General features: G+C 39.9%; 1 protein-coding gene across 1 annotated transcript in view; it reads left to right on the top strand.

The window, feature by feature from the left end:
- Positions 1–18,631, top strand: part of LOC127571670 (activated CDC42 kinase 1-like) — a 115,454-nt gene that overhangs the window by 49,902 nt on the left and 46,921 nt on the right. The window contains 8 exon segments of the mRNA XM_052018257.1: positions 3,850–3,922; positions 8,849–8,934; positions 8,937–9,064; positions 10,856–11,008; positions 11,719–11,996; positions 14,321–14,447; positions 14,960–15,106; positions 15,808–15,902. Coding sequence (XP_051874217.1) covers positions 3,850–3,922; positions 8,849–8,934; positions 8,937–9,064; positions 10,856–11,008; positions 11,719–11,996; positions 14,321–14,447; positions 14,960–15,106; positions 15,808–15,902 — 1,087 coding nt within the window.

Genomic DNA, 18,631 nt, shown 5'->3' with positions numbered 1-18,631 from the left:
GCTCTGGCATGTATATGATTTCAGACTCACAGCAACATGGTTGACCCCTAAGCAAGCTACTTGGTTATATCATAACAGTTATGTTAAAGCAGGGAATGTATGAAACAAGACAGATCTCTCAACATCAACCTTGGCACAGAATCTGGACAGGTCAAAATGACTTCCAGCCTAGTCCTCCTTGCAAACTTTTGAAGACTCGCTCCAGTACTGACACACAATAGCAGCATGTTGTACCATCTACAGGATGCACTGCAGCATCTCACCAAGACTCCGTAGAGAGCACCTTCCAAACCCATGACCTCTACCAGTGAGAAGGACAAAGGTGGCAAAAGCATGGGGAACATCACCACCTGGAAGTTGGCCTCCAAGCCCCACGCCATCCTGACTTGGAGAGATATCGCTGTTCCTTCACCATCACTGGGTCAAGATCCTGGAACTCTCCCTAACAGCATTGTGGATATACCTACACTTCAAGGACTGCAGCAGTTCAAGAAGGCAACTTACCACCAACTTCTCAAGGGCAACTAGCGATGAGTAATTAAATGCTGGCCTGTGAAGACTATAACCCTTGAATGAATAGTGCCTAAATTGTGATAGCTGTCCTACAGACTAAGTGATAGTCTAACATAATTGTACTCGCGGAATTGTACCTTGTAGACAAAATGCCAATCTCCTTCATTGCAATTGCTGGCTATATCTTGTGCCACCAGCAGGTTAAACCCACCAGAGGGAGGTATTACAGTAATATACTGGCAGGGTGTGTGTAGTCATAGAGTCACACAAGCCTCATTGGGTCCATGGTAACTATCAACACCCATTTACACTAATCCCATTCTACTCCCCACACATTCCCATTCAGTTTCCACAGATTCTACCACAGTCTACAGACTACTACAGTGGCCAACTAATCTGCCAGTCTACCCAGCCCTGGGAGTCCTCAGCATTGGCTCCATATCCCATGAAGCCACTTGCCATAGTCAGACATGGGGAAGAAAACCTCTTACTGAATTCTATCTACCACCATACTCCAAGTTGAGTAGAATTATAATCTATACACCAAGAGTGCCCTAGCTAGCAGAATTTTGACAGACATAACTCAATGTGGGTAATAAACCCACTTGATCTCATCCTCACCAATGACAGATGCATTGGAGAAATGACCATTGAACTGTTCTTATGGAGACAGAAGTCCTGTCCTCTCACTGAGGACTTTCTCCATTTGTGTTGTGTGGCACTGCAATCAGGCTAAATAAGTGGAATCAAATCTGAGCATCATGAGGCATCATGGACCATCAGCAGCAGTAGAATGTACATGACACTATCTGTAAACTTTTGGTCAAGTATATGCCTCCCTCAATTTTAATAATTAGACCAGACTCCAGCTCCTATTTCTTCTTATGAAGTCTGGTTCCATGAGGAGTTCAATCCATAGCAAGAACAACATTAGACATACCTGGAAATGAGATGTTAACCTGGTGAATTTGCAACATCATGTTACGTGCAGGATAAACAGCAAGCAATAGGTGGAGCTCAGTGATCCCACAACTTATGGATTAGATCAAAGCACCAAGAACAAACTTGTCCTCACTTCAATAAGGCTTGCTAAAGAAAAGGCTGAAGCGTTCACAAGCATGTACATCCAGAAGTGGTGAGTGGATGATCTATTTCTACTTCCTCCTGAAATCCACAACATCACAGAAGCCACTCTTCAACCAATTTGATTTATTGCATGTGGGATGAAGAAATGGATGAAAGCACTGGTTGCGGCAAAGCATTGTTAGACCAGACAGCATCCTGACTGTGGTACCAAAGATTTTGCTCCTGGGAGCTAGTCATGTCTCTAGCCAAGTTGTTCCAGCATAGTAGTGCAGTGCAGTTAAAACTAATCCCAGCACCCCTGTTACTAAGAAGGAGTACTTGCGGTTTTCCTTCCAAGTGGCACACCATTCTGACATGGAACAGTGAAGGATTGGCAATGCAGTTCCCAGGTATAAATCCTGGAATAGCAACTTAGGAGTGTCTTCATTAAATAAACCTCCGTGGTTTAAGAAGCTGGTTCACCACCTCCTTCTCAAGGTCAATTATGGATGGGCAGTAAATGTTGGCATTGCTAATAGTACCCAGATCTTGAAATATGAATATATTTTGTTAACAAAAGGTCTGCTGGCTTCATAGTTAGTGATACTTTCCAGCATTTTCTGTTTTTGCAATAACATACTCAGCATATCTGTGGGAAGAGAAACAAAGTTAATAAATCAGGTCGAAGTCCCCTTGTCAGAACTGGGAAGGAAACGAGAAGCTTGTTAAGTTGCAGGGAGGTTGGGTGGGGTGTAGGGGTTGTCTCTAATAGGGTAAACAAGTTGACCATGAGGATAAGCTGTAAACAGTAGTTAGAGAGTGAGAACATAAACAAAAGAACATAGACAAGAATGTAGCAGAGCAGGAAGACGTGCCCAGCAGGTCAGGCTGGGCATGTCCTCCCCTCCTAGAAGAAAAGAAGAAACAAAAGGAGGGAGAAAACAAATAAGCTGAGCCAATCACAGATGACTAACTGATACCAAGAGAGAAATCAAGTCACCTGAAGTTGTAGATTTCAATATTAGGTTAAGAAGGTTGCAATATGCTGAGATAGAAGATGGGGTGCTGTTCCTCAAGCTTGTGTTGGGCCCCGTTGTAACAGTACAGGAGGCCACAAACTGATAGGTCAGAGTGGAATGGAGAATCAAAGTGACAAGCAATGGGAAGCTCAACCCGAAGGACTGTTTGGGCCCCTAGATGGTAAGAAGAGGTGAAAGTACAAGTGTTGCTTTGCCTGCAGTTGCAATGGAAAGTGCTGTAAGAAGGGGAGTGGTTGGTGAGAATGGAAGAGTAGACAGGGAGTCATGAAGGAAACAGCCACTGTGAAATACTGAAAGGGGAGGAGAGGGGAAAAGTGGTGAGAGGGCTGGTAGAATCTCTCTGAAGGTGGTGGAAAGTTGGGAGAATGATCTGTTGGGAGAATCCAGGGAACTCTATCCTTGCTGTATCCCAGAGGAGAGGGGTTGAGAGCAGAGGTGTGGGAAACGTATCTGATGAGGTCAAGAGCTTTGTTAACAATGGTAGAGAGGAAGAAGTAAGACACTTCAAAGGCATCTGTACAGAAAGTCTCATCATTGGTGCAAATGCGACAGAGTTACTTTCAAAATACTTCAATTGTCTCAGGCTTGCAGCAACAATACAGCTTCCTCCATTACAAGCTTTGTTCAAACGGCTTTGTTGTGTAGGCGAAGCCAATAAAATGTGGGCAAGTTCTGATCCTATTGGAAGGTAAGGGGGTCAGGTGCACTTTGATTATTGCTCACTAGGGGTGGTGGTTGCTGTGAATTGGTGTTTTCCACCTTGTGCACAATCAGAATTCACTTTGACTCCATTTCTTACTCTCTGGTATCACCTTTTAAGAATTATTAACTTAAGGTTTGGGGTACATGAGTATTTGGTGGGCTGTGTACTTTATCTTATAACCTAGCTAGAAAACTTATTATTTTGTGCACTTAACATCCTCAGGATCTCAGTTAATTGTGTTGTAAAAGTGAATCCTTAATGTAAACAAAATCCTTATAGAAGTAGCTTAGTGTGCCATGAATGAGGTAAAAATCGTAGGATGGAATGGTTTGGAAGGAGCATTTCATTTGCGGTAGCCAGTTGGTTACTTGTGTGAAATATGTAGTTAAATACAAGTTCATTATTATTACATCCAGCCAGGTGGATTGGCAATTTTAACAACTTACGTCTGTGTTTATGTCACCAGTTATCATTTTGTGGCTTTTGTTGAACTGTTCATGAGTTATTAACATGTTTGTGTGTACACAGGCCAGAGGAGGCTATGGGAAGCTGTAAAACGAAGAAGGGCCATTTGCAAGCGCAAATCTTGGATGAGCAAGGTATGTCTGTGATGTTGATATATGTATAATTGTTGTATCTACTGTAAAATGAGTTCCAAATTCTAGCTCTTTTCTAAAAATATAGTACGTAATTACTTCGGATATTGTCTTCTCTGTTTAGTATGAGAAAATGTCAGATATAAATGCAAATTTTGCAGTATCTGGCATTGTTTTGGATTATTAAAGGGCTCTTCTAAATGTACCTAGATTCAAAGCTACTTCACACTTTTGGCCTAGACATCAAACGCCACAAAATTCAGGACCTTGCTGACCTTGAAAAGATGAGTGACCTTCATTCCCAGCTCCTGTGTATCTTTAATTGGCTGCCCATGCAACTAAAGCTTGCTCCATGTCCTTACCCTGACTTTTGCCCAATAACTGATTTGAATTATGGATGGTTCTCCATACACTAACATGTTAGTCCCTATGTAATGGGGAAATCAGCCCATAAAAGGAGAGAATGCCGTTTTTGAGGGCAAAGGCAAAAGGTTGCTACCCTTCTGACATTAGTTTCATTTTTTAATTACATGCTGATACTTGGAGTCATAGCTGACACATGAAGAAATATCTGTAGTACAAGATAGCAAGATGTAGGTGGCCAAAAACCATTATCCCATTGCGGAGAAATCTGATAAAATAGCTGTTTTTTTTATGGTAAGGTAAGGTAATAGGCTGGACATTTGACAGGGTGGATGTATACATGCATGTTTTGGCATGTATTTTGGGGAATGCAGTTAACAATGATTCAGGATAATGGGGTTTTGAGTTTGTGCCCGAGGTTTGGAATTATGTCCTTCTAAATATAAACAGGGAATCAATTTCATTACCTCAATTGACTTGCCTCATACAATCAGAATTGAGCTTTTACTGTGCCAAAGATCAGTGATTTTCATTGATCTCCCTGAAAGTTCCTGTTGAAGCATGGTTATTTGATTGATATGGCAACGGTTGCTTTCAGGAGGTCGTTATATCAGCTGATAATCTGAATCTGATTGGATACACTCAGATATGTGTAGCTGCATTCCCATGTCTAAATGTTGAATTCCCACTCTGTACCTAAAATTGCTGCACCACAAACACTGTTTATTTCTCACTTTGAGTTTAAAGTATTATTCTCTTGGCAGCTGATCAATATTGGCATTGATTTACAAAGCTCCTTATTGTCAAAAGGAATTGTGACTTATTTGATTTGAAACCTTAACAACAATATATAGTTGACCTGGATGCTGTAAATTGTGTCAAATTGCAAGATTTAAATTCCTTTATGGAATCAAACATTGACATAGAATATTCAATTGTCATCTGATTAGCATTGCTATATTGTCAATCAAAAGAAGTCACCTTTTATTCTAGTAGCTTCCCCACTGAATGATCTTGTTAACGAGACTGTTTAAAAAGAAGAGCAGTTCAAATTGATAAAGATTGCTGTCTCTAAATGAGAGGCAACCTCTGCATTAGGTCAAACTGCTAAATTGCAAAAAAAAAACAAACTGCCAGAGGAACTCAGTGGGTCAGGAAGCATCTGTGGGGGCAAAAGGATGATTGACGACTCGGGTTGAGATCCTGCATCAGGACCAAGAGTGTGGAGGGGAGATAGCCAGCACAAAGAGGTGAGAGGGAGGGGTGAAGCTGAGGCAGGTAGGCAATAGGTGGAATCAGGTGGGCAGATGGAGCCAGGTGGGGGAGAGAAGGCTGGAGGTGGAGCCTCTAAGTTGATAAGTGGTGACACAAGAAACTACAACTCTTGTCCCTACACTATTTTCAATTTTTCAATGGTGTACATACACCTATTTTCAATAGTTTTAGCTCAATAGCAATAAGATTTGGCAGAAAATAAGTTTTCCTCTGGAGCCTTTTATTTTACTCCTTTTTTTGGTGGGGGGGGGGGTGCGGATTATAAAAGGACGTTGGAGAAATCTCTAATCTTTGCTTCCAGTCAATGGACTATATGAATGCAATTACCTTACAGTTACAGTAATTGCTCACTTGTGAGCTTTAGTCTGAGGTGTTGCACCCTGTTTGAAGGTTAACTATCCAATAGATTTGTTTCAGTAAAAAATGTAGAATATTTTGGAGCTAATGAAAGTGAACTCCAGTTTTGTGTAAGTTGTTTGTGCTTTGTACCAAGCTGTTATCAGCTGTTACTTCCTGGACTGCACTAAAAATCTGTGATTGCTTTCCTATTATGTTGTGCTTGGCCCAGTATTTCCAACAACCTTTGGTTAAAATCTGTCCCTCTCTGTCTCTGTGCCAAGATTACAAACAAACAGGAAATCCAGGATTAAGTATCTTCTAAAATTACAACTGTATATTGCCATTTTTGGCAGCAGTGACTGATAGTATAATCAGCAGCTCAAGGTCCTGGTACCAATCAATCAACAAATCTCAGTTTCTCTGTGATGAAATCAACACTTGCTTTTATCAGGGTGAATGCAAGTCTCAGGAATTCTTGGTATAGAACAAATATAAATAAAGTGCCTCCTATTTACAGCATCATTATTTTTAACAAGTAGTCTTTTCCTGTAACAGGACTAAATCTTTTGATCCTCCTTTTTGTAATTATGGTCAGCTAATGGACACCTAAGCCTCAGTAGAATGGAAATGTAACCTTTTCAGTGTTTGGAATAGATAGGTTTAATACTGTTTGAGCCTCTTTTCCATAACACTTGGTTGCAGTGAGTTGCTGGTGCAGTTGTTTTCATTTAAAGCTAAATAACCATCCAGTTTGACATTGCAGGTGAAAAATAGTCAAATAACTTTTCACATTCTGAAAGTAATAATATCGTGGTTAAAGGAAAGCTGGAATCCTCTATATGCTATAAAATACTTTCTTAAGAAAGTTCATTCTGATTTTGTTCTCCTTCCATAGAAATTGCAATTCAGCAACAGGAGTTTTAAAATATAAAGAGAGATAATTAATTCTCGAGAGAGTTGAAGAGTAGCTTTATTTGTTTATTATCGGGATAAATACTTTGCCATGTGGAGGTTGTTGGTATGCTTTTAAAACTGTGAAGAGCAGATAGTCTGAATGGGGATAAAATTAAACTTGGCAGGGTTTGCATAGCAGGTGGCAGCCACCCTGTTATGCATCCTGCCTGACTTTATGTTTCATTAATGTCCACAGCTTGAAAAATAAGGTGGTGTATAAACTGACAACCAAGCCGCTGCCACCTATTTTATGCCCTTGACAAAGCTGAATTTTACCCATTTTCTTCCACCTGGGTTTATCTGCAATATTTTCCCATATGATTTGATGAGTCAACAGCCTAAATAACCCCAAGCAGATATAATAAATTTGTTGTATTTTTGTAATTGTAGTGTGCATATTCACATTAGAATATAAGCAGTAGAAACAAGAGTAGGCCATGTGGCCCCTCCTGCCTGCTCTGCCATTCAAAAAGATCATTTACCTCAGCAGCATTTTCCATGATCACATCTTCTTTGATTCTCTTAGTATCTAAAATTTATCAATCTATCTTAATTTAGCTGAAGAGGCTCTACTGCCCTCTTCAGTGGAGAATTCCAAAGGTTTATACCCTTCTGGATGAAGATATTCCTGCTCATTCAAATGGCTAGCCTCTACTTTGAGACGGTAGCCCCCTGGTCCTAGACACAGCGTCCAAGGGAAACATCAATCCTTCATCTACTGTGTAAGGAAATAGGAGCGAGTGTTAGGCCATTCACCCGCTCAAGACTGCTCTTCCATTCAATAAGATCATGGCTGATCTACCTCAACATCATTCACTTGACCTATCCTCTCATCTCTTGATTCCCCTAATATCCAGAAATCTCTTCATCCACACACATAACCACCTCTGTTTTGAATGTAATTTATAACTAACTGCAGCATTCTGGGGTGTAGAGTTCCAAAATTGCACCTCACTATGAGAGAAGAAATTTCTCTTAATTTCTGTCCTAAATGCCCACTACCTTATTTTGAAACTGCTCATCCAGTGGAAATATCTTCCCTGTATCTGTGGAACCCTTTAAGAATTTTCTATGTTTTGAAGTTCGCTCTAGAGGCCTAGCCTACACGGTCTTTCATATGGAAGATCAACCATCCAGGAACAAGTGCAGTGAACCTTCATAGACTTCCTCTGCAGCAGATGTACCTCTTTTTAACTAAGGAGACCAAAATTGAATGCAATATTCCTGGTGTATTCCCACCTGGATGTTAGGCCCAATTCCATGAGAGCTTGTTCACCAACCTGTGTATGATCGTTGGGGAAAAAAAACCTTCCGAAAGTCGAATGGACAGCATTCATTCATTCCCTCTCATCAACTAATTTAGATACATCTTCAAAGAACTGCACTGGATTAGTGAAACATGATTTCCCTTTCATAAGTTAATTTTGACTTAATCATGTTATTATTTCCTAAGTGTCATGATTCCAAATATTTAATCATAAATTCCAGCATTTTTCCTCTGGAAATGTCAGGTCAGCAGATCAGTAGTTCCTTGTTTTCTCTCATCCTCCTCTCTTAAATAGCAGGATCATGTTGGCCACCCCACCAATCTGCAGCAACCATTCCAAAATATATAAAATTTTAGATGACAACCAGAGCTTCCATCCACCACTTCTATCAGAATTCTTAGATGTAGGTCATTATATCCATGGGAATTATCAATTTTCAGACCAGACCTGTACACATCATTCCAAGGGCCCTATATAATGTTAGTAAGTTTTACTTTAGTTCTCAAAACCTTTTGCAGTGGTTGCCAATATACCATCTTCCTTCATCATTGCCAGCTGTATCTGCTCGTTAACTTTCAGTGATTTGTATCCAAGGACAGCTAAGTCCTCTGAACACCTACACTTGTCAGTCTTTACTCATTCAAAAAAAACTTTTTTTTAACCAAAGTGGATGACTTCCCATTAGTAGGACACTGAGCTTTCCATAATTCTGTTTTGTACATTTCTAGGTGTGTTTAGTGGAAAGCGACCCGAGTCCGAGTTCCAGCCTCAGCCAGGAACAACGTTTCGCAAACTACCAACTCCTCCACCCGCCACACCACACCAGAAGGCAATCAGTCACTGACCTGCTTGATCAGTGAGAAAGATTTAACACTTCATGAGAAACTGGGCGATGGATCCTTTGGAGTTGTCAGACGGGGTGACTGGCAGTCACCTTCTGGTAAAGTTGTAAGTATGGATTTGTGGGGTGTTGATTCTTAAAAACTGGACTGAAATTTAAAAAAAGTTCAGTGGCTGAAAACTAATCAGAACACAATTGTTTTTCCACTTTATTATGATGAACCCTGTTTTATTGTATGACTAGGTCACGTGTATCCTAATCTTCAACATGCTTCTGCATTAATTTTCTTCCAATGTATGTTTTCCTACATGTTTTGCCAGACGCGTGCACATTTCTCCTTTCGCTCCCCCTTCCCCTCACTTGCTCTCAGTCTCTTATCCCATCCTAGCTTAATTGCTGAGGACTAATCTCATTAACCTTTCAGTCCCACTTGCACTTCCCATTGTAATTTCCAGGGAATCAACATGGAGATTTTTGCATCTCCGAGACTATCCATTCACTTGCAGTTAAAATTTTTTTTTCCAACTGCTACTATGGAAAAATCAGACTGAAATTGTGACCTTGACACAAGTGTAGCTTATGGGTGCTAGCACCTTGTCCCTTAAAGTCTCCCTTCTTGGTTATACACCTCCCATTGGTATTGGTTTATTATTGTCACTTGTACTGAGGTACAGTGAAAAACTTGTCTTGCATACTGTTCGTACAGATCAATTCATTACACAGTTCATTGAGGTAGTACAGGGTAAAAACAATACGGGGTCAAACAAGGTAGATTGTGAGGTCAAGATTCCATCGCATCACCTAAGGGAATCGTTCAATAGTCTTATAACAGTGGAATAGTAGCTGTTCTTGAGCCTGGTGGTATGTGCCCTCAGGCTCCTGTATCTTCTGCCTGATGGGAGAGGAGAGAAGAGAGAATGACCCGGGTGGGTAGGGCCTTTGATTATGCTGGCTGCTTCACCAAGGCAGCAAGAGGTATAGACAGACTCCATGGAGGGGAAGCTGGTTTCCATGATGCACTAGGCTGTGTCCACAACTCCGCAGTTTCTTGCGGTCCCGGGCTGAGCAGTTGCCATACCAAGCCGCAATGTATCCCGATAGGATGCTTTCTATGGTACATCGATTAAAGATTGGTGAGTGTCAAAGGGGAAATGCCAAATTTCTTTAGCTTCCTGAGGAAGTAGAGGCGCTGGTGAGCTCTCTTGGCCATGGCGTCTATGTGGTTGGACCAGGACAGGCTATTGCTGATATTCACTCCTAGGAACTTGAAGCTGAAGGAACTTGAAGCATCTTGCACAAACTCTTGATTTGAGGCCATGATTAACATGCCCTAAGTTTACTAGAATGATACAGATGTGAAAGGTTACCCATATCAGGAAAGACTGAACAAACTGGCGATCTCCTCCTGAACTGAGTGATTTTTGAGACTCAATAGAGTTGGAAAAATTTTCTACACATGGGTAAAATCAGAATCGGGGCATAAATGGTCATTGATAAGTCGATTTAAAGAATTTGAAACTTCACCCAATGAAGATTTGAAACTCACCATCAAAATGAGGTGAGTAGCATGGCTACATTTAAGAAGAGCTAAGCTTGCCTGCAGCACAGATGCTGGCATGGACCTTTTGGTGCAAGTGGCCTGCTACTGTCCTATATTTTTTATATGTATACTACCTAAGGTGGATAGAAATCCCAAGTATGGTGGGAATGAATTTCTTTTTGTCAATTTGCCTTGGAAATTAATTTTGTTATATTGTGATCTGCAACGTGAAACAGAACCCCTGTGGCTTTTAGTTGTTGTTGCTCTATTATTCTATGCTAACAGAGAGACTCGGCACTTCTGGATCGCAGCTTAAAATAGCAAATGGTAATTGAAGCTAACTTGTTCTTTTTACCAGATGAACGTGGCTGTGAAGTGCTTGAAAACAGATGTATTAAATCAACCCGATGCACTGGATGATTTTATACGAGAAGTCAATGCCATGCATTTTCTGGACCATCTCAACCTTATCCGTCTATACGGTGTAGTTCTGACCCATCCAATGAAAATGGTGAGGAGCAATTTAGAAAGTTAGGCAAAAGTTATCTGTTATTTTTTTTATTTGTCCCCATTTCCGTTCTGCATCCTTTACTCTTCAGTTACTTTTTGTAAACATTACCATTGAACAAGGTGGTATGTGTAGCTCCTGTCACAAAATGCCTGTAGTTTTCCACTGCAAGCATTGACAGGATTAGGCCTATACCGGTAACAGCAAGAGCAGCTGCAATCTCTGTTCCCACTCACTCATCCTGATAATGTGTCTGAATTGCAAGTTCAGCAGTGTAAGGTTTCCATTTTCATCATTTATGGTCTCGCTGAGTAAGTTGCCAAATTAATACCAGTTGCATTTAATTTGAAGCAGTTTAGTCCTGTGGATTTATGTCCATTGAGAATGAATAGAAACTGGACAAACTCATCATTGGAGGATGGGAACATTGATTTTTTCCACTGAGACTAAAATAAAAGTAGTGTCACAGAGGTTACACAGCTGTACCAGGCAAACCTCATTTTCACTCTTTGGAATGAGGAAACTGCATGATTTTAGATTCCCAAATGAATTGACAGTGCATTGCTTTTCTCCATTTATTATAAGTAAAATATGATGGAATAAGCAGGCCTGAAGAACTGCATTTTCATAACCATTGCACTTGCTGTCAGGCCAAGCGCATTTAACATTATTTAAACAGATATTTTTTTCACAGTTTTAACCTTGCTTTTTAGGTTACTGAACTGGCTCCACTTGGTTCTTTACTGGATCGTTTGAGAAAAAACCAAGGCTACTTTCTCATTTCAACACTGTGCCAGTATGCAGTACAGATAGCAAATGGCATGGCTTACCTCGAGTCTAAGCGCTTCATTCATCGAGACCTGGCAGCTAGGAATATCTTACTGGCCTCAAATGAGTTGGTGAAAATTGGAGATTTCGGACTCATGAGGGCTCTTCCACAGAATGATGATCATTACGTCATGCAGGAACATCGCAAGGTTCCTTTTGCCTGGTATGTGTTGGAAACTACACCAAAATATTCTGAACAACCCATCACCCTACAAGGCAGGAGAAATATCCATCCTGCATTGAGCTTATTGAGCCATGTCAGAATTGTGTATAATTCAATGAGATCTCCTCTAATTCTCCTAATCTCCAGTGATTGTAATAGCATTGCTATTATCTGGATATCCATGCTGTCATGTTACATTTTATTATTCTAACTGGGCACTGTGATGACATTTTTGTGTTATGAATGCTAACTGTGTTGTGTGTTTGTCTGTTCTACCTGCTCAGTAACATTACATGTATCTGTTCTTTGAGGTGCAATGTATTTGTTCTATGTGGTTGGAATGTGGATTTTCTATGCTAACTGTAGTGATGTTGTGCACTTCTTTCTAACTGTGCAGTAAAATGAAGTTGCATGCCTGTGCTGTTTAGGAAAGGGCAGAAATACTGTATCATGTTAATTTTATGATCAAAACTGTTCTATAAGAACGTTGCAATGGGTATTTTCCATCATTATACTTTGCAATGCCAGTAAGAGGGATAGGCATTTGTGCAACTGATATTGCATGGTTCAATTAGATCAATCAACAGAATTTACAAGTATATTACTGCTTACTTCACTAATATATTATGCACCCCTTTATTGAATCTGTAACTTACAAGAGAATTTATGTACCCTACAGTTTTGATGCTTGCGCTGAAGAGCTCATGAATGTTGTTATTTTATAGAAGACTTTCATAAATTTCTAACTACCAATATACCAAACATCTACTCTTCAAATCTTTTGTTGCAGTAAAGTAATTGAGACCTTCCATGTTGCATTTAGTTCTGTCTATTGCTGAATAATATACTCATTCTTCTTTAAGTGAGCAATATGCACATTTGTTTTCCAAATTGAAAATCTGTAGACTACAATCCTGGCAGATACCCTGGGGACATATTGGAAATAAAAGAGAGGGCACTCCATTCTCATGAGCTGTTTTACTTTTACAAGTTCTGATGCCTCTTGAATGCTTGCCTTGTGTTCTTGGAGGAAGCTTGTGCCCAGCAACAATCGAAGGACACCAGGTTTTCCATAGATGTGGAAGCTCTGTTTCTGATATTATGCTCATTTCACAGTATACAGCAACTCTCCCTGCAGGTGGTGCCATTGCACCTTATAAAGTGATTTGCAAGTTGCTTGGGTAGAATATGTGAAGACTTTATTGATGTTCAGTTTCTTGTTGGAAGCAGTGGCATTTATTGTTCTGCAACTTTTAATTATCTGCGCATTATTTCATCTGATTATTGTTTTCAACTAAGGAGAGTGAACTATTCCAAAGAATTTTCATTATGTTTCTTTGTTATTACTGCTTGCAAGTATGAATCTTTCTGTTGCTATGTAACTTGCCTCTAAATAAACGTATAACCTCTTTTAATTCTACTGATTTTAAAGCCAGAACATCTCCCTAATCATGTATTTAGAAGCAAAAAAAAAACAAGAGTTTTAGAAAATCTGAAAGGTGGAAAATGCTGGAAGTATACAGCAGGTCAGGCAACTTCTGGGGAGAGGGAAACATTTAATGTTTCAGGTTGAAGACCTTTCATCAGAGCTAGGAAAAGTTAGAAATGAAACACTTTAAAAGGCAGAGAAAGGGAAGGGATGGAGAGAGAACAAGGGGAATATCTGGAAGAACTTGAGAGATAAAATGATTCAAGTGACGACGATGCTAAGAGAGACAGGTGAAGGTACATTAGTCAAAGCTGATTTAATGGGGGACGTAAATAGGAGACAAATGAGAACAGGAGAGGATAGAAAAACACTGCTGGAGCTGAGAGATACCAAACACTGTAAAAGCTTCAAATCTGCAATACTGGAAATACAGCAGGTCAAGCAGCAAATGTGGAGAGAAAAATGTTACAGGTTGCTGACCTTAAGCAGAACCAAACTAGAAAGGCTGGTGAGCTGAAATGGTTGAATTCAGTGTTATGTTCCAATGCCTATAACGTGCCTATTCAGAAAATGAGATGCTGTCGTTTGGGCTTACGTTGGGTTTTGTTGGAACAGTGTAAGAAGCCAGAAACGTAAGAGTGGGAGTGATTTCCCTTGGTCTCTACCACATCAGAGTCACTCTTTGTTTTCTCCACCTCTCCCCCTTTTCTGCAACTTAAAATGTGTTTGATGCCTAACTTTTCCTAGTCTTGATAAATTGTCATTGACCTGAAAAGTTAACTGTGTTTTTCTCTCTCCATATTTGCTGCCCTGAGCATTTCCTGTTCTTCCTTTATGCATTTACAAGCCTTTTTTTTAATGGTCATCAAATGTCTTTGATCTGTTTGTTTTGTAGGTGTGCCCCTGAAAGTCTGAAAACGCGAACATTCTCACATGCCAGCGACACCTGGATGTTTGGTGTCACTCTGTGGGAGATGTATACATACGGTCAGGAGCCTTGGGTAGGCCTCAACGGGAGTCAGGTACTGGATACAGTTTTATTTTTTACTATGTGTTTATACAGAATACTCTGAGCTATTTTGTGGATCAAAGGTGTTTGCATGTGTTGCATAGTACAGCTGTATATAAATTGTCCTCTGCATGTGCCTTAGAATGAGTGTATATAACTATTTTGGGTCTGTATCCCCAAATGTATTAAAGGATAGTCACTGCATGTGTGTCTCCAGAAATGTAAATTCTCCAGTATGTTCTGATCTCTGTTTGCCTCAACTGTGTTTGTAGGGATTTGTTTTTTTAATTCTTGTGCATTTCAAAGTATTCATGCTGGACTTGCACTATATATGCATGACATTGATATTACAAAGTTCACTCTTACTTTGTGAACAACATTCTTATTATGGTTTGTCAATATATGTGTATATGCATGTACACTTCGCTCTGTTCATAGATTGTATGTGAGATTATGGTTCTTTATTATTTCTTCTGGCCCACTGTGTTTGTAGGTTATAACACTACAAATTTTTTCCCCTTCCAGATTTTGCATAAAATTGATAAGGAGGGTGAGAGGTTGCAAAGGCCCGAAGACTGTCCACAAGATATTTACAATGTGATGCTGCAGTGCTGGGCACACAAACCAGAGGACAGACCAACATTTGTGGCACTCCGAGATTTTCTGATTGAGGTGTGTTAACGTACTAATGCATGGGGATCTATTATAATTGAGCTCATATTTGTTTCAACAAGTTGAAAGCTGAAGCAGGGCCAAGCACAGTCAGCAAAGAGAGGGAAGGTGAGAGTCAATAAGAATAGCCTGTGTCCATAGAAGACTGCATTATAAATTCAATTAAAATTAGTTTTTCTCTCTCTATGCAGAACATTCTGTTGATGAAAGAAAGTAGCTTGACTCTGTCAGAATGTGAAACTGCTGAGAGACTGCAGGCTGTCAGGTTTTATGCCGAATGGAGCAGAGTGCTGCCATTTCAGAATCTACTGCAAAGATTTCAAATTAAAGACAATTTTCTACATGTTGCTTTAAACTTAAAATGAATTATTGCTCTTTGATTTTTCAGTTTACTAATCCTTAACCTGGAAAGGCATAGGCCTCATCCAGTTGCCTCATGCACATTGTTGCAGATGGAAGTGTGAGGAACCTGGGTTAACTCTTCAATCCACCCTTCCTATGGACAAATTAGCACATTTTCCATGTTTCCATGATGGATTTTGGACCCTCCTCTTTGTATAGATTGAAATGGGTCCCATTTTTTTCTATTAGCCTGTCTTGCTTCTTAAGTTTCATTGTCTGAAATGTCATTCAAGTTAATAACTTGTTTCAAAGATTGACTTTGGTGTCTTCAATCCTAATAAGATGCATTAATTAAATAGGCACAGCCTACAGACATGCGAGCGCTGCAGGACTTCAGTGAACTGGATAAACTACAAATTCAGATGAATGATGTTATCACAGTCATCGAGGGCAGGTTTGTGTTTGTCTGCAACTTGCATCTGCTACATGATTTTATTGTCAATAAAAGAATGGGAGACTTTTAATCTCAACTATTGCAGAATTAGGGGCTCAGCAGTGAGCTCATGAATCCTGGGCTGAGAAAGGAAAGCAAAATCATGCTGCGACACACAAAATGCTGGACGGACTCAGCGGGTCAGGCAGCATCTACGGAGGGAAATGGACAGTTGATGTTTCGGGTTGAGACCCTTCTCTGCAGTCTTTCTTGGGTCGCCAAAAAATTCACGCTGCTTTGTTCAATATCCAGGGTCCCTTGAAAGATATGCACTTGCAGGCATTGGGTTTATCTACAATGATGCTAACGTCAAATAGCAATACCAAGTCACAGGGAGAATTGGGCTCAGATTTAGTAGGCATTACCCTGGCATGGGATCGAGATCTTTACCAGGAAAGGGAATAGAATTGCGGCAGCAAGTGAAAATAGAATATGTTTATTCACCACACAGATGTTGCTCGACCCACTGAGTTCATCCAACAGTTTGTTTACAGATATTATATTGTGCCTAAACAGATTGTCAGGTCGTCCTGTTGTGTTACATAGTTTTATCCTTGGTGAAAAGATGCGCCAAATCAAGCTGCGTTTGGCCTGCAGCCTTTGAAATCCATTCGCCCACACTTACATGGGCCTAAAATAGAGGATTGAATGTGGAGTTGGATAGCAAGGCCTTCATGGCAACAACACTGCAGCTGGTGTGTTACTGAGGATCCAGCTTCAAATTTTCCTGACGGTCTTTAACAGGAGTTGTGACTGAGCACAGTGTCTTAACTCATGTCAAAGCTGCAAGGACTTTTAATAGTTACTAAACATCTTTGGTATTCAGAAATTGTTAAGATCTTTTAAAATTGCTGTTAATAATTTTAAAAATAAAAATTACTACTTTAAAATATGTATTTTCCTAAAACACATTAAAGTACCAAGGAAGATTAAAATGTGAAAATAAAAATGGAAAAAAAATGAAAATTTATCTTCTCATCTGTAGGTTGGAAGTCTGCATTCAAAAAAAATGGGACCTCCAATTCCTTGCCAAGTCTGCCTGGCATTAGATCACAGAAGTATTTTCCGGGGAAAGGTTCCAGGGAAATTCAGCACGTCCCGCAGCTTGGTAGAGTGGACCTGAGTTATCCCTGACTAACTATAGGTCCACGTAAGTGCAGGAATTGCTTACTTGGTTCAAAGGGAACTACCAATTGCTGTCAGCTTGATTTTGCTCAATGACAAAACTTCCCCACATATCTAATTCTGTAAATGTTCGAAATTAATTAGGAACTGAATAAGATTGCCAGTCAAAGGCTAGGTTTTTGGTCTTTATTGAGACAACTAAATTAGGTTTGAGACAAATTGGGCTCTTTGCAAATTGATGCTAAATTATCCAGTTCTACTATGCCTTACTGGACTTTATTAACTCCTGCAAGATGTGCTGAGAAATCAGATATGGAAAGGGTTTGATTCTGCTCTGATGCCAAACTTTATTATCCAGGCACACTTAAGAAATGGGTACATGTGTGCAGTGTTGCAAAAGAATTCCTAATACTTCTGAATGTGTACTGCAGTAAAAATCAAGAAAATTATGCTGATGAGGGGAAGGACCTTTGCCCATCATGGATCTGAGAGGAAAGCACTGACTGAAAATTTATGAATTATTGGATATGGGTGGTATCTGGGTGCGAATCTGATATAAAGCGGGGACTTTTTTCTGTTTTAATTAAATTTGATAGCTCCAATAAACAAAATAGAACTCTCAGTGCAGCTCCGGATGCAACCAGAATTGGATTTTTTGACTGAGGTTGTTCATTTAAACTTGGCACTGATCTCTATCCACCCACCCATGAGTAATTTTCCACTTGTGCAACTCTGGCATGTTGCAAAGTGATTCTGGAAACAGGTTGAAGTGTAGAGTTTCTGAATAGTGTGCTGTTCCTTATGTTAGCTGATCCCTGCGAGAGTTTCTACTAACCATTCAACGCACTGCCTATCATGAATGTAATTCTGTGTATGCAGCATGTTTTGGCCAGTGGATCAGGCCACAAGCATGAATGGTGCACAAACTCGCATGTAGAATATTATTTAGATAATGAGGATAAAAACCAATCACTGATAACTGCAGACAGCAATGACCAATGTCATTAAACTGCTGTCTGAAAGGAAAATTGTGTTGTGGAGAGTGACCTGTTACCTTTGTGGTTGATTAATGGAATAAATGATACCAATCACCAGCCTCCCTTCAAGAAAGCTTGCAATGCAGACAGGTCCAAAAAAATGAGCAAAGTTATATTTATTTAGTGTGGTTGCATCTCACAAAACTAATAAATATTCATTGTGCATCAGATTTCATGAAACAATTTACTGGAAGCAAGTCTATAAACTCCTGGTACAGATATAAAAACAAAATGCATATCAGACAGCACATATGGAGAACTAAATAGCATTTCTTGTCATTTAGACATGGGAGTAGTTAGAAGTAAACGGAGCAATAATATGTTTTCCCTGCCTCCACTCATACCCAGTATCCTCAGTGCAGCATAACTCATTAATCTGCAATCCAATTGTTTGGAAATCCCAATGATTTGGCATCCAGCTCATCCAGTGCTGACTTGCTCTAACACACCAGGCCCCTGGTTCCTGCACACCCTCTAACCCACCAAGCCTTTGGATTCTGTGCTCCCTTGAAACTTATTGGGTTCACT

The sequence above is a fragment of the Pristis pectinata genome, chromosome 6 (genome assembly GCF_009764475.1).
Source record: "Pristis pectinata isolate sPriPec2 chromosome 6, sPriPec2.1.pri, whole genome shotgun sequence".
NCBI classification, from domain to species: Eukaryota; Metazoa; Chordata; class Chondrichthyes; order Rhinopristiformes; family Pristidae; genus Pristis; species Pristis pectinata.
Note: the sequence above shows the minus strand (reverse complement) of the source record. Positions and strands in the feature narration are given on the sequence as shown.